The following is a 17002-nucleotide window of genomic DNA, read 5'->3' as shown; positions in this document are numbered from 1 at the left end:
GCCCATTCATCGGTGCAGTTGGGCGTTGGACTCCGCATCTTATTAGCGACCAGGGAAATTTCTCCATTTTCTGTGCAGTCTAGACAGTGTTACGGGCACAAATCTAGGATTTAAATAAATACTTGCACTTGCCAGGGTTTTTCCTACCGGTTTCCTCTCTGAGACTGGGTTCGCTCGGTTCGTTGACTCGCAGCGCGCTCGTCGGCCAGGTGTTTACTCCGGGGAAGAGGCTTCGCTTGTTGCTCTTTGTTCTGTGCTGGGTCTGTTGAGCTCTTTGTTGGAGTGAAAGCATGGGAGCGCAAGTCTCAAAGACAGCTGGAAATGGAGAAACAGCTGCAGAAAAAACCGGAGTGGCTGCAGCTTCACCATCCAAAGCCAACGGGCAGGTAACGGTCATTTCACAAGAGAACTGGTTTAATCATGTTGTGTTCATTATAGGAGTTCTGGGAGACCCGCGCCCAACAGCTACACGAATTATGCCATGTCTATAACCCGGGCGCTTTGTCAATCCTTAATATCCAATATATAAGAAGTTCTCATGTATTAAATATATTTATAATCGTAAAATGTTGCTTAAATGTTTTCCGAAATCAGATTCGGCGTTATTTGTTCAGGAGAAGCCTTTGTTTTGAATTGAATTGAATTGGGGGGTCGAGGTTCAAAAGAGGTTGTGTTGGGTTTATGCGGACAAACTATAGGGGATTGTGTGGGGAATAATTGAATTTGCTGTTTCAGTGTGTGTGTGTTTCTACCGTCTTGAGAACGAGGGGGGAATGTGGGGGTTGATTGTTAGAGTAACAATGACTCGCCACGCCTTTATTCAGAGAGGCTCGATAGACGCTTCAGGATCAAAATGGTTGGAATCCGTCCATCGGGGAAATCGCATCAGAGCAACGAAAACTGCTGTAATCAATAAATATATTATACTGTGCCGTGATAGCCATTCATACAATCGGTGTTTTGTACAGGGTTGTGTGCTTTTTTTGGCGCGCCGTTAGTGCTTTCGCAGCGTTGATGTTGGAAGGGCGCCTCTGGCGGTTGTGTTGTGTATTACACTAAGTGTAACGCGCCTCAACTCCTATGGCAAGCCGTTTGGACTTTTAATAATTCCCAGGATATGAATTCTTCATATCAACAATTAAATTTTCACTAGTTAAAATGCAAATTCTTGATATCAGGAATTCTACTAGAAACAATGGCAATTTTTGATATCAGGAATTGCATTTCCACTAGTAAAAATGTTCTTGATATCAACAATGACGTCATCACTAGCAGAAGTACGAATTCTTGATATCAACAATTAAATTTCAACTAGTAAAACCTATAATTCCTGATATCTGTAATTGTATTTTCACTAATTAAATGTCACTATAGGCTGCCATTGTAATTCAGTTATTGATATCAAGAATTGATTTCTTACTAGTTGAAATTCACAAATCAGAAATATAATTCTTAAGGTCCTTGCACACCGAGTCCGAAATTTTCGCACGTTAAAAAATAAATACGACCTCATGTTGTGTCAGTCACGTTTACACACTGCCTCCAAAACTTTTGTCCGACATAAAAAGAAATCGGATCGGGTTCGATTTTCTGTGTTTTTTGCATCCGTTGCAAGCATTTTGAGAGGTGTTTTGACAATTCAGAGCCACCGAATGACGAATACGAAAAATTGCATACGAAAATTTCGGACTCAGTGTGCAAGGACCTTTACTATTACAAATCCTAATGTTTGATATCATGATTGTGATTGTTACTAGTAAGAAAGTAATTTTAGATACCTGAAATTACTCTCCTTATTATTCATATCAGAAATACATTTTCAGATATCAGATATAACAAATGTAACATGTCGTAATACATTTACAGATTTCAAGAATTAAAAGAATTTTTCACCCAAAAATTAAAATTAGCCCATGATTTACTCACCCTCAAGCCAATCTAGGTGTATATGACATTCTTCTTTAAGCCGAATACAATTGGAGTTATATAAAAAATGTCCTGGCTCTTCCAAGCTCTATAATGGCAGTGAGTGGAGGATGAGAGTTTGAAGCTGGTTGTGTAATGATGCTCTGTGTTTTGCTTCAGGAAAACGGTCACGTTAAGGTGAACGGAGACGCGTCTCCAGCAGCGGCTGAGGAGAAAGAGGTTCAGGCTAATGGCAGTGCTGATGGAGAGAAGCCTGAGGATCCTGTGGAGAAGGAGCCCGCGGAGGGAGAAGAGAAAAACACTGAAGTGAGCGCTCCCGTTGAAGAGGAGCCCGCCAAACCTGAGGATGCTGCAACTCCCTCCGCAAGCAATGAGACGCCGAAGAAGAAGAAGAAGCGCTTCTCTTTTAAGAAGTCCTTCAAGCTAAGTGGCTTCTCTTTTAGGAAAACCAAGAAGGAGACTGGAGATGGAGCTGAGGATGCGGTGGAGGAAGACAAAACTGAGGGAGCTGAAGCTGTTGAAGGAGGAGCGTTAGAAGAGAACGCCAAACCAGCAGAGGAGCCAGCTGGAGAAACCAAACCAGTAGAGGAGAAACCAGCAGAGCAGCCCAACGCTGCCAGTCCTGCCACTGAAGAGCCCAAAGAGGAGGAGAAACCAGCAGAGTCAGTGCCAGATCCCACTGCCTCTCCGACTGAAGCGCCTGCTCTCACAGGACAAGAAGCAGGATCCAGTCCCGAGGATCGCCCCGAACCGGCCACAGAGTAAGAGAGAGAGAGATGGAGAAAAAGAACAGATAATCAAGGAATATTTCCGTTGTACAATGGAGTAGTGCCAGGGTATTGGACTTTGGAGAACTTTGTCTGCAACAAGGAATATTTTAATGATTTTTTTTTAGTCTTTAGGGTTTTTTTTATATCTGCCCCTCCACAAATCTCGCTCGACCAATGTGGTTATTCCTAGAGCTGTGAAATAGATGGCTGAATTGAATACAGAAAAAAAGTGATATTTATCTATTTTTGGCCTCAGTATTAACTCTTTGTTTTTTTGGGGGGATTTTTATACAAATAAAACTGTAAACTTGTTTAAAATGTCTGGAGATGACTGTGGATTAAAGGCAGCTTGTTTAGGGGTCAAAAAGGGATGCAGGGATTAGGAATGTTTATATATATATATATATATATATATATATATATATGGCACCTTGATCACTCAACATTAAACCACAGATGTAAAGAAAAGCCCCAAAACAGAATGACCATCAAATCACCCACTACAGTTTACAACACTAAAGTGATTTAATTTTTTTTTTTTATATTCTAAATTCCAGCCAATATATTCAACAATGCCAAGTTTATAACCATGTATTTTGGGAACTTTAAACACTTTTAGCTATCTGTGATTTCAGTAGGAAAACGATTTGCATATGCTTTATGGTGTATTGCTGGTTCTATGAGCTTATTAAAGTGTAAGTATGTATAGAAGGGGTGTTTTAACTGTGATTATTGTACAAATGATATCTTGATCTCAAGAAGCACATTCAGCTCTTTTATCATCCTTAGACCATTTGAGCAAATTTTGAAGTCAAACCAAGCTGTGACACGTGTTCTGGTTCCTGTTTATACTGTGCTCTGTTTTGATTACAACAGATGATGCCTTTTGACAACATTAAGGAACTTGTCAGATGCAATGTTTGTGTAGCATCTTGTCTCTTTCTTTTGTAAATATTGGAGAAGCTTTTACGTTTGACTTAGAGATTGAATGTAACTTTGCCTACAAAATTTCAATGAAACTTGCTGAAGGTGTTCTAAATTTTTTGTGAGTACACTAAAAGCAAAATAAATGTGAATAAAATTTGAATCGTTTCATCTCTTTTATTTACAAGCCATTAATAATTAGTTGCCATTAATCTTAAAAAAATGCATTTTGTTTTAAAAATGTAAAACAAATATTTCAGACAATAATATGTTGCATTGTCACATGACCTTACCAAGTGGAGCAAGTGAAGGATTTAAAATTGTAAATTATTTTTGTGTACAAAAACCATCCTTCCCTTGCGTTCTGTAAGAAATCCTTTCCTCACAGGTCAAAATGATTGAAGACCTAAAATTATACTTTTTTTTTTTTCAGAAAGCTTATTTCATTTTGATATTATTTCTATTTTTTAATGCACTTCCTTTTTTTTCTTATATATACCTTTAAATTACTAGATTTGATCAATAAATAAAAAATAAATAGTAATTTAAGCACATTCCTCACATTCTTTAAACTTAAATTCAAAATGACAATTTCATGCATAACCGTTTTAATTCAGCTCAAAATATCTTTTGACCTCTTGTGGAAAAAAAATAATATAACATGATATTTCATGACCCTTGCCACTAGATGGCCTTATAGCTCAATATGGAGCAAATTAGCTGTTTCCACTGGGTCCTAAAGTCAGTTTTTCTTCAGTATGCATTCAGATACACATGTAGACATACACGCACACAACAAGCTAGTATAATAATATAATTATAATAATTCGTTACATTTATATAGCACTTTTCTGGGTACTCAAAGCGCTTTACATAGAAGGGGGGAATCTCCTCAACCACCACCAATATGCAGCACCACCTGGATGATGCAAGGGGGTAATCCAGCATCCGGAAAGGGGCATCCATTGGCTAACAAGCCATCACCTGCTGTTAGCATTCCATTGACTCCCATTCATTTTGGCATCAATTTGACAGCGAACAACTTTACATCTGAGGCATTTAAAGACACTATTTGTCCATTGTTTATTTCTAAAGAAATACGACAATGTATAAAAGGCTCCATTACCTTGTATCTTACGTAATGGCCCAGTAGAAGCCGTTTTTGTAAAAATCGGCTAACGATTGCGTCATGACCACATGACTCTCTGTTGCACAGCAGAGAAATTACCGTATAGACAGGAGGAGAAGCTTGCAGGCAATCGGGAGGACGTGGAGGCCTGAAGTCTGATAAATTCAAGAATACTTACCAAAAGTTGCTCCTGCTCCTAGCTCATGAACAGCTCCTACTCACGCTCTCCGTCTCTGCAAGATTCGGAAGGGAATGATTCAGATTTCTCTTGGCACAGCTACTAGAAGACTAACAACTGTCAGACAGGTTGCTCACGTCACATTTATGTCATCAAGCTCAGTTTGTGGCTGCGCAATACGCTCAGCCATCAGGAAGAGAGATTTACTTCACTGGTCTCCGTCGAAGTCTGTGGGGTCACTGTGTCCATTTCTTTTACTGTCTATGGGGTGATGTGGCTGCTGGCGTATCTCGTTAGCCTGTTAACCTGCCATCTGTGCGCGCTCGCGCCTTTTACAAGTCTATCAAACAACTGTGGTGAGTAGGATCAGTCAACAAACACGGTGAGTAATGTCTTCTCCTGTTATTGTCACTTCCACTTCATGTCACATGTATAGTATAGCCTTCTCTGTCAGCGCCGAGGGCTTCACATGTATTAAATGCAGGGAGATAGTCAGGCTGACGGAGAAGATTTCAGAACTAGAGACACGCATCCAAACTTTAATCGAGGATAGTAAGAATGCAAGGCCTTTAGATACTGCTTTGGATGCGACTAGCTTAGTGAACTCTGTACATTGTTTGGTTCCGGTGTTCCGGAGAGTTCAGTTCCCCTGTTTCAGCGCGTGTGCGCAACATCAAGGCGACATCAACAGCGCAAGCTCCGTTCAGCGGATATATTGTGCATCGCAAAGTTTTTACCTACTCTTTAGCACAGTAATGTACATTTACCTACTCTCCATCACAGTAATGTACATTTTACGTTGTTTGTTAGATAATTTGCAATTACATACAGGTTTTAAAGTATAGAATGTATTGTTTTCAGATGTTTTATTGCTCAATCATATGTACATCGTACCTGCTAATTCTAGTTCTAAGTTCTTTTTATTATTATTATTAGGGCCCTATCCCTGAAAGGGCGAAGGCCCTATTGTTTTCGTAAGGATTATTTTTTTTCTTCATTTTTTTTTTTTTTTTTTTTGCCTTTTTGCAACTTTTGGGGCCCTTAACATGCTCAAAAACTCAGGGCCGGACTGAAGCTGGTAACCAGGCGTGGCAGGGGGGCTCGACAGCGCCCCCTGGAATGGGGTCCAAAATCTTGGTCCATATATCAAACACGCTTGCATGTAATAATATAAAACTCAGTACACATATAGATCTCATCGGGCCGAACAACTTTCGTGCTCTAAGTTTCAATCAGTCACTTTCAAAATGCTTTGAAGTCACTCTCTTATTTTTACCCGATTTGCTTCAAATTGTATGTGTATAATGTAAACACACGGCAGATGTAGACCTGTGGAAGGATTATTGATATCTTAGATACTGTTGCCGTGGCAACGCATCAAACTTTAATATTCTTTTCGGATGCTTTTGAGACTGTTAGCATGCTTCAAATTGGATGAAACTCGACAGACACATAACACTTATTAGCCAGTAGACATGTGAAAAGTTTCAGAAACGGGCGTGGCAGGGGGGCTCAACAGCGCCCCCTTGAACGGGGTCTGAAAACTTGGTCCATATATCAAACACGCTTGCATGAATTAATATGAAACTCGGTACACATATAGATCTCATCGGGCCGAACAACTTTCCCTGGTCAAGTTTTACGCCAGCCCAACAGGAAGTCGGCTATTATGGGTTGTTTGAAAAACGCATGCTGTGGAATTTGATATCCTCTTCCTAGAGAATTCATCCAATCGCCTCCAAACTCGGTCCGCATGAAGTCAAAACATTGACTGCCACCAACTGGTAGCAGGAAGTGTGTCACTTTCAAAATGCTTTTGACAAAAGTGAGGGGGTTAATTTTATGTACAGTCACAAAAATCAGTACACTTATGGCGCTTTTCCATTACCAGTACCAGCTCAACTCGACTCGACTCGACTCGGCTCGGCTCGCTTTTCGCTCCGTTTTCCATTGCAGATAGTACCTCCACAATAGTACCTGGTCGTCATAGCGACGCACAGGAAACTGCCGTGACTTAATCCTCTACGCGAGACGCGCGAGACACACCCGCTACCCACACACACAGGACAATGGAGGAAATCGAGTGTATGCTGTTTTTGGATGTTTTTGTTTTTGCCGAGCCGAGCTGGTACTGTGTAGTGGAAAAGCGCCAATATTGGTCTCATCGAGCCGGACAATTTTCTAATTTTCAGTAATTAGCTCCGAGCAACAGGAAGTCAGATATTTTGGTTTGAATGTGGATTTCTTTGCAAAATCAGCCTCTGAATTTTTACCCACTCCTCTTAAGTGGTTTATTTTATTCCCACCAAACTTTTTCAACATGATGAAAATACATTAAAGATGCTAAATTGTAAACAGATAATAAATATCTCAAACGGTTTTGCTATGGCGAGGGATTAAAGTAATGTCAAAAAAGGAAACACTAAAAACCTCCTATCTTCTAAAAATGTAATTATACACCATTTATTTCTATATAAAATTATACAAATATCAGAACTAAACCCATTTTATTCTTTTTTTTTATTTTTTATTTAATAATTGTTTAAATTTAAAAACATCCAGAATGTTTTTTTAGTCCAAAAAATAAATAAATGATGTCATTCATAGTGCTATACTGCCCTCTTGTGTTCAAAGTCAGGTTGGCCTATTGTATCTATATATATCTATATTTTTATTTATTTATTTATTTTTTGTTACATATATATATATATATATATAATGTATATATATATCTTTTTTTTGTTACATATATATATATATTTATATATATATATAAACAACTTTATGTCATGGTTATGTCTATGCCTGTTTAGTGTCATCGTGTTTTGGTTTCATTATCCCTGCTCCAGTTTTGCCTGTGTTCCTTGGTTTTTAATTGAATTGCATACCTGTTACTGTTCTACCTGTGTATTTAAGCCCTTAGTTTCCTTTGTTCCTTTGTGCAGTTTCTCTGTTGATTTGTCACCTGCGTATTTCTCCTATTCTTATTAAAAAGACTTTTGGAATTTATTCTGATTTGTGTGTGTTTTATTATACCAAAACACTAGAATTACATAGGTTTCTGTGTTAGTTGCCCATTCCCTCTTTAAATCATAATAATATTACAGTTTTTCTTGATTGCTTAAACACATTTCTTGAAACTATGCCTCGTATTCTCAAAACTATAAACACAAATCCATAACGTCTCACCCAATTCCCCAAACATCCTATTTTCAGGTCAAAATGAAGCTCTACACTCAAAACCATTCACTCTTGCTGAAAAAACAAACTTTGCCCTCAGACAGGACACACAAGCCCTCACAAACACACACACTACAACATAGTCTAAGACACTGGTGCAATAAATTCAAAACAACATTTCCAAAACTGGTAAGTTATGTTGCTTGTGGTTCCCCCCATCACAAACCTTTTCACATGATGAACACAAAAGACACAACCAGTGGATACATTGGTACATTTTTATTCATACACAGAAAACACACACACACAAAAATATTTTTTTTCCTGTTTTACTCTTCTTCTTTTTCTCTCCTCAATTTTTTTTTTTTATATTTACTTACAGTAAGATGTGTGTGACCAACATATGACAGTAAAAGAGCACACACAAACCATATTCTAATATGGAATTCGAATTGTATTGGAATGGTAAAGAGTGTTGGGACGTGACAGGAGGGTCTCCACTCAAGGATACAATATGATGGATACGTCTAAGAATGTTCCACATATGGTTGAAATACCATCATTTGCCTAGAAAGATAACATTCTGGGAGTCAAGACTAGGAGAAAGGATGCCCTCCCTTCACTGTCACTCTCTGCAGCCACTCTGTGTGACTGTACGACTGCTGGCCTTTTCTTGCAAGAAAATAAACCTCATCAAAGACTATTGGAAATGTTTGTCTCTTATTCAGTGATAGAATTTTGTTTGCCACCACACCTCCCTGAAGGTTCTCGAGGCGACGGTAAAGCGACTCAAATTTGGCCTTACTCGTAGCCGAGCCTCCCTCATAGTCATACCATTGATAAAGACATGGGCAACTAGAGTGGCTTGAATTTCATCTGAGACTGCTTGTCTTCTTGTCCTTGCCCTTCCTCCTCCTCATTCTTATCCCTCTTCCTTCATGTCTTTCTGGATCCATTGTTCCAAAACGCAATAAACTGATTTGGGCCCTTTTATATATATATTGAAGGTTCTGATTGATGTGTGTTAAATTTTTACTCTTAGAGTTTCCACTTGGGTAATTGTGTGCTAACTGAGCTGAAGCTGTGCTGACTTGAGTCAACAATTTTGAATGCTAGTGCTTTCTAAATGACAACATGGTCTAAGCAATGAGAAATGAAGGGATTTGTGTGTAGAGTTTTGCAGTGACAGTTCAACAAATCTGACTCATGTGTCAAAACAGGGAATAGTGTTTATAGTTTAGTGAAATGGGTGTGCTTTTTGATAAATGGCGTTATGGTTTTGAAATTTTAGTTCAAAAGCCTGGTTATAGTGTTTAAGCAATCGAGAAAAACTGTAAAAACACAATGTGCTTAAACATAAAGAACAAGAACATTTGTTGATATGTAATGCACTGTTTAAATACTCATAGGAAACTGAACCTTTTTGCATTTTGTTAATGTAATCCCCTTAGCAGCATTTACCTGATTCCTGCATAAGGTTCACTGCCAAGTTTTTTCTTAACAGGTTTACTGCCTTTTCTGTGTTTGCGAAGGCTATTGGCTGGCCTGTCAGGATTTTTTCTGCAAACTAAATAGTGTTTCAAATAAACATAACTAAACACACTTATTACAATCTAACAATTTTATGCTTACCTTACATAAAAAAACATCACAAGATGTGCCGTCACGTTACACAGGGTGATGAACTGTCACACGTCCACCTTGACACTTTGCAGCCTTTATTCCTCATAAAGGCTCTACAAAGAAAATTAATAAATATTCATGTAACAGTCCCATTGTACCCATAACAAAGATTAGAAAACTAAATATTCTTTGAATTTGTTACCTAGTGGTTTCCAGGCACTTATGTAGTTTGCGTGATGATTCTCCCATGGGATCCAAAAACATTTTTTCTTTTTTGGGATGGATAAATGGCCTAAAAATAAACAGATCATAACCTGTATATTAGTTGCTACATATTGAAAATAACTTTCAAAACTGTTGCTTTTATTTTACAAATGATTGACAAAGTAGTCTCTGTTTGCTACCGTTGGATTATCTGTTTTGCTTTATTGACTAAACTGCTTTGTTGTTTAGTACCTTTTTTACCTTCATCATCATTGGGCATTAAACGTTACAAATATTTGCAAGACTTACATTTGATACATTTGATAATCAGATTTGATTGCAACTTTCTATGGACTTCATTTTGAGGTGTATTCATGGATACTCACAGCAATAGTCCAGTGATTATGCTCATTTATCACCCCCAGAAGTATTTTTAACTTTATACTGGCGTGGATCACACTAATAACAATAATAATAAAAACAGATTACTAAATCAAATTAATAAAAGCAATACAGAATAGAACCAATAAAGAAAATTCTTAATCATTAGAAAAGATTGTTAAATTAGATAAGGACATTGTTTTGTAAAATATTTATTATGTAGTCTCAGTCCTAGATAAAGTTACCCTACTTAAGGTGTGATATGACCCTTCCCATATTTTGGTCATTGCGTAGGAGTCGATCATGTATGCCTGGTCCTCGTTATCCTGGTTATACTTCCTCACCAGCATAAAAATATGTGCATTAATAACCTTCAGAGAAAAAAACATATTGGCGTTATATTGGTAACATAGTCATGTTTTGAATTTATAGGCTATATATGTGTGTGTATATATATATATATATATATATATAATTTTTATATATATATATATATATAATTTAATAAATTTTTCATGTTGAAGAAAAAGTATCTAAACCCTTAAAACACCAATAGCACATGAGTAACCTTTAGACTGAAAATGCTGTATACTGTACCTCGCTTTCCACTTCTCTGCCAGGTGCAAGGTGTGATATGTCCATGGCAAAAATTTTGTATGACCAAATTGCATTGATGCCTGCGAAAATTATGTAAGGGATAAATTACATTAATGACAATAAATTACCTTGGTTCAGAACTGAAAAAATACAATATAATTGTCACGGATTCAACCATGCCATCAGCACCAGATACACCTGCTAATGCTCTCTTCAGTACATGATCAACTATTTCATCTGAAGCAGGGAAATTTGTCTGTGGCTGAATACGCTCTCCATTTGCGGACGCTCGCTGCAGCCAGTCGGTGGAACAAAATTGCTCATCACGGCATATCGTCAAGGACTCAAGCCCTCTCTGAGCAACTGCCTGCAAATGATGATGCCATGATCTTTCCAGGTGTCACAATGTATCACAGCCTGCCAAAGTAAACTTACTAACCTGCAATCTCCTCATGCCTCATGAGAGCCAATTGACTCTTACCATCTGTCTCAATCTGAACGCCAATGATGCATCAGTAACCATCTGTGTTTGTAATGTGGAGCTGAGGGTCATCTCAACTCGAATTGTAACATTCATCCTCTTCGAGTATTATTCAGCTACCACCAATAATTTCCTCTCTCACAAAAACTACATCAGTGACTAGCCCTTGATGTTCCACAACAGCTCAGGCCCTCATTGACACAGGGTGCGCTGGCAACTTCACCATCTCCACCTTAAGTAAATCCCCTGCCATAAAGTTTTAAATATCCACACGATCCTGCGCCGCTAGGACTAGGAGTGATCACTCACTGCACACCCACTCTCACTCTAAAAGTTGGCGTACTTCATCAAGAGGAGATTTCCTTTCTGGTACTGGAGGGCTCCACCACTGACAACATCCTGGGATTCCTGTGGATGCTAATCCACTCACCTCAGATCAACTGGTCAACGGGAGAAATCTATCTTGGAGTCCACATTGTTTCAAGAACTGCTTCCCTACTTCCTCAACGAACTACGACTACCATACGGCTACTTTGGACCAGGACCGGTGGCGCTGTGCTTTGGACAAGGACCGGTGGCGCTGTGCTTTGGACCAGGACCAGAGGCGCTGTGTTTTGGACCAGGACCGGAGGCGCTGTGCTTTGGACCAGGACCAGAGCTGCTGTGCCTGGGACCGGAGGCGCTGTGCCTGGGACCATGACCGGAGGCGCTGTGCTTTGGACCAGGACCGGAGCTGCTGTGCCTGGGACCGGAGGCGCTGGGGTCACTGTGTCAAACCTTCTGAACCTGTGAGGAACTCAAGCTAATTCCTCCACAAATGGGACCAAGTGATCTAGATTCATTTTCTTGAATTTCACTCCATCATCGCTAATTAAATCTGCACTTTTGCCTTGTAAGGAAGTAATCGTGAAGGGCCCCAGAAAATCTCTGTCTAACTTCCCTCCTTTCCTCTGCTGACTTCTGATGTTCCTTCTGAGCACCTTTTCCCCAAGAACAAAGGTGTGAATTACAGCCCTTGAAGCTTTTTTTTTTTGTTGCTTTTTTCTTGTCCCTGGAGGCTTGCATATTTTTCTTCACTGCCTCATATTCTTGGTCCTGCATCTGCATGGCGGGCTTGATTAGCTCTTCCTGGAGCACATCTTCCACTGTTTCAGTTACCTAGACAATAATACGAAATTATATATTTGTAAAAGTAGATATTTAAAAATGATTGAAACAAGATATAGATATGCAGTGAATTAACTCACACTAAAAGATTCAGGAACTTCTGAGAAGTAGCGTGCCTCTCTTACAAACATCAGGTAAAATGGTGAATACTGTGTAGTCAGTTGTTTTTTGGACCTGATGTTAAACAGCACACGATCTAGGTATTTGTCCCATGTTTGTAGTTTGTCCTGATACAGTTTTCCAAGGGCGCTGAAAATAAAAAAACAATTCTACTTTAACGGTATATGGCTACTGCTATATTTTTGTTTGTGAAGTTCTGTGTAACTGAAGCAAAACACTAGCCTGGTAATACCAGACTCTGCTACTTCGCTTTGCTTCGTAGAGGAGCGAAATGAAATAGAGCGGAAGTACGAAGTCTGACGTAGTCAGGCTAGCAAAACACTGCTTTATTAAAGTACTATGAACCACACTCATGCCTATGTATGAACACTCATTGTCCATGTTATCAGGTCCACAACATATAGGTGTAGCCAGGCCTATATTGTGCACCTTCAGTCATCCATCCCTTTCTCTGTATAATTTGTTTGCCTTTTCTTTATGTTCAGGCCCCATATGCCACCACTGTAGGTATTATTATGAAGGTTTCATGCAGATACTGTAAATTGAAATTCCAGGAATTTCAAGGAGTTTTCAAGCACTATTTTTGGTTTTCAAGGACTACAATTCAATTACAATATTACACTTATCAAACAGTATCTTTCATTCTTTTCAAATTCTAAAAAAGTAAATAAATAAAAATATAACAAAAAAAGAAAGCCCCTATATTTCATACATCAAGTTTTTATGGATCATAAATGCAATTCAGTGATACCTGAGAGATGGACAAATAAATACTTTTACAATTACTAATCTTACCTCTGTATTGTGCCATTAATTCGTTCCACTAACCTTGTGGATCTCAACGGTGGCGTTCAGAGAACAATGGGGAGCGTTGGAAGCAAGATTTTTGAAAGGTGTTCATGGGGGGCGTTCAAGAGTTTACACCAAAGATCCAGGAAGACAAGATTAAACATGTAAGTACTTGCAAAATAATTGCCCACAACATTCTAAAATCTGCCAGTTTAATGCGACATGTAAGCTATGTATCGTTTCTTTTGCAAATAACTAATTATTTTTGCAGTCATAGACCAGCGCGCTGACAAGAATCAGCATTCACGTGCTCAAAAATGTGTTTCGTTCTGACAACAATCCAGCGCTGAATAGAATCACGCAGCAGAGGAATGGGAAGTTGACAAGCCATTAAAAAAGTATTGACTTAAGAACCACTTATATATTTTCATAGCCTAGAAATCTAGACGCACCCTAGCGGCAGCAAAATGTATTTTGCAGCCAGGGTAGTCTAGCAACTCTCCATTGACTTTCGAGCTGCAAAAACCTAAATTGGGTCAGGCCAATCACGTTGTGTATAGAGTAGGCGGGGCGGGCTTAACATAATGACGACAGAGTTGCGACGGTTCCTGCTGTGTGGGCAGTCGCTCCGACGGTCCTTCTCGAGGGAGAGTCGCTGGTTAGCAGGTTGGCTATCTGAACTAGCCTCCTAGTACGGACGGAGTCGGAAGTGAAGCTACACTGGAACTTAGCGAGCTCAGGCGAATGATTCAAACGTTTAAACAAGAACTGACGGATGATCCTGGGAGAAAGGAGCGTCTGGAAGTGGGAGTTTGGAAAGAGGTCAACTAAAAATGGAGAAGATGAAGAAGGCAGCGGGTAGGCACAACTATGTTGAGAATGGGTCAGAGTGGGGGGACACTGATATGGGTGATAGTGAGGGAGGTATGGATATAAGTCAAGAAGGTGAAAAAAAGAGGGACAAAAGAGGAAATACTTTTGCTGGGATCAGTACAAAGAGGGCGAGGAGTAATGAGGATTATGGGAAAGTAATAAAAGATAAAGGTACGGAAGGACTAGAGTTTAAAATCATATTGAGATTTGGTGAGGAGAGGGGAATTTCGTCAATAAGTCCGGTGAAATTAACAACTGTATTGAGAAACCAGATCGGGGATATTGTAGTTGTTACGTCAGAAACGAGGACACAATATGCAAGTAAAAGCTCTTTATTAATAGTCAATAATGATGATGATGATGATGATGATGATGAATAATCCGGGTGATGCAGGCGGTGGCGCAGGGACTTTGATGGTCAGACACAGAGTGATGGATGAAGTGCAGCGTGCTCTGATGAGTGATGACGTGATCCAGACATGAAACGTAATCCAACAAGACGCGAAACCAGAACACAGAAACTCAAGACGGGACACGAGGCACAGGAACAGGATCAGACAACACAAAGACTTCATGCAACGATCTGACAAAGGAGATGAGAAAGTGGTGAGCATTTATAGGAGATGAGATGAGTGGCAGCTGGTGATGATGAGTGATTGCAGCTGGATACTGATCAACTGTAACGATCCGGACACACCCACTCACACACATGTAAACAACAAAGCACGAGACTAGAGAGAGACATTGGATCTATGAACCTTGACAGTAGTAGCCAAGGTGTTGAGAGATGGTAATCTAATGATCGGATGTAAAAATGAAGAACAGAGAGAGCGGGCTGGAAGGATTAAAGAAATTGGGAGGTTTAAAGTAATAAGTACAAGTCAAATTGAAAAAGGAAACATGTGGAGTAAGGGAGTGATATGGGGGGTACCAGTCGGGGTTACAATGGAGGAAATCAAAGCAAATCTTAAAGGAGGATATCTAAAAGGTGCTCGAAGGATGCAGATAACTCGGGAGGGAGTGAGGAAGGACAGTGAGCTTGTGATGCTGGAGTTTGAGGAGGAAGTGCTCCCAAAGTATAATAATACAAATAATCGTAAAAGCAGCAGTTCATCACCTAGATATCAGGGAGCTGACATGGGAGGAGGTGAGGAATGAGCTAAGCAGTCAAGCAAGCCAGGAGCAAGTAGGGACTGGATAGTAGTAATAATGGTCCTCTTGCTACAATGGAATGCTAGGAGCTTGATGGCCAATGGACAGGAATTTAAAAAGTACATTGATGATCTTCCCAATAAACCAGACATTATTTGTGTACAGGAAACTTGGTTGAGACCAAATTTAGAATTCAGGTTAGATGGATATGCCTCTGTAAGGTGTGATGGGGGGATGGAGTAGGGGGAGGATGTGCTACATTTATTGGAAATGATATTTCATTCAGAGAAGTGAGTGTAGGGATACTAGGCTTAATAAAACTTTGCACTTAATAAATAAGCACCCTTCAGGAGTGTGTGAACACTGCCAAATAGAGGAGTCAGTCGAGCATGTAATTCTTCACTGTCAAAAATTCTCTCGAGAGAGGGAAGTATTAAGGGAGGAAAGTAGAAAGTTTGAACAGGAAGAATTAAGTCTAAAAAATGTTTTTGATATTGAAGTAGGGAAGTTTTTCTGTTATTTGAGAGAAACTGGATTGATAAATAGAATTTAGGGGCAGGAAATATTATTAGTATTATTACTATTATTATTTTTATTTATTTTGTTTCTTCAAGGGAAGGAAAACTCTGGCCCACACTCCAACATAGTAGGTGGCGGTAATGCACCATAATGCTGGTTGCCACCCGCCATTAAACGTAACAAAGAAGAAGAAGAAGACGGTTCCTGCTACTTGAAAACAAAGAATGACTGCTGCTGCTGGAGAACAGTCTTTCGAATCGGCTTTGGCCGCGACTCTGGAGGACTTGGAGTTAAGTTTTTCTTTGAGAAAAGAGCAAAGAACGGCACTTAAGTCATTCTTTAAAAAAGGAAGATGTGTTCGTAGTTTTGCCGGCTAGATATGGCAAAAGTTGAATCTATTAACTAACGTTAGCTCCGCTGTTGGGAAAACGCTCTGGTTGGTTGAAGCGCTGTCCTATTGCGTGCAGAGGGAATTTGAAAGACAGCCGTTTATCCTGCCCCTCGGATTGATCCGTGTCTATGGTGAGTTGCCAGACCTAACATCTTGATGTAGGCTAATATTTTCAGTTGTTCGCTTACAACAATGCTCTGCTGATGGCCTATGTCCGTTATAGGGCCTCAAACAGTCACGAGATGGCAGAGGAATTTTTGTTTTCTAAATGTCTGGAAACCGACACCAAGGGCCAGACCGTTTTTAACACGCTTTCTGCTTATCTACAGGAGAAATCAATTCCCACACTGTAAAAAAATTGCTGTAGTTATGCAGCTGTTTGCCAGTAACTTACTGTAGATTTAAATTGATGTTATTTACTGGCAACATCATAATGTAAAAAGCGCTATATAAATAAATGTGACTTGACTTGACTATGGATCTAGACTATTGACATAGACTACGGATTTGTTTTGTTTTTTTAATTTCAACCACAAAACTCCTCGAATCCATACATTTTTTTTGTGTGTGTATTCGTGGTTCAAGAGCGACAAAAGTC

The 17002-nt window shown here is 39.4% G+C and overlaps 1 protein-coding gene across 1 annotated transcript; it reads left to right on the top strand.

Annotated features, from left to right (window-relative positions):
• marcksa (myristoylated alanine-rich protein kinase C substrate a) lies at window positions 1-3783 on the top strand. Its single transcript, XM_084090818.1, has 2 exons — window positions 1-386; window positions 2086-3783. Exons 1-2 carry the CDS (start codon window positions 291-293, stop codon window positions 2689-2691), a joined length of 702 nt encoding a protein of 233 aa, XP_083946944.1. The 5' UTR covers window positions 1-290; the 3' UTR covers window positions 2692-3783.
• Window positions 3784-17002: the final 13219 nt, after the last annotated feature.

This window comes from Abramis brama (assembly GCF_963993115.1).
Source record: "Abramis brama genome assembly, chromosome: 18".
NCBI lineage: Eukaryota > Metazoa > Chordata > Actinopteri > Cypriniformes > Leuciscidae > Abramis > Abramis brama.
This window is presented reverse-complemented; position numbering and strand designations above follow the sequence as displayed.

Excerpts from the sequence above, each read along its gene's own strand:
- marcksa (XM_084090818.1), top strand. The coding sequence starts at position 291 with ATGGGAGCGCAAGTCTCAAAGACAGCTGGAAATGGAGAAACAGCTGCA. Across the intron at positions 387-2,085 it reads CATCCAAAGCCAACGGGCAG|GAAAACGGTCACGTTAAGGT; the intron begins GTAACGGTCATT and ends GTTTTGCTTCAG.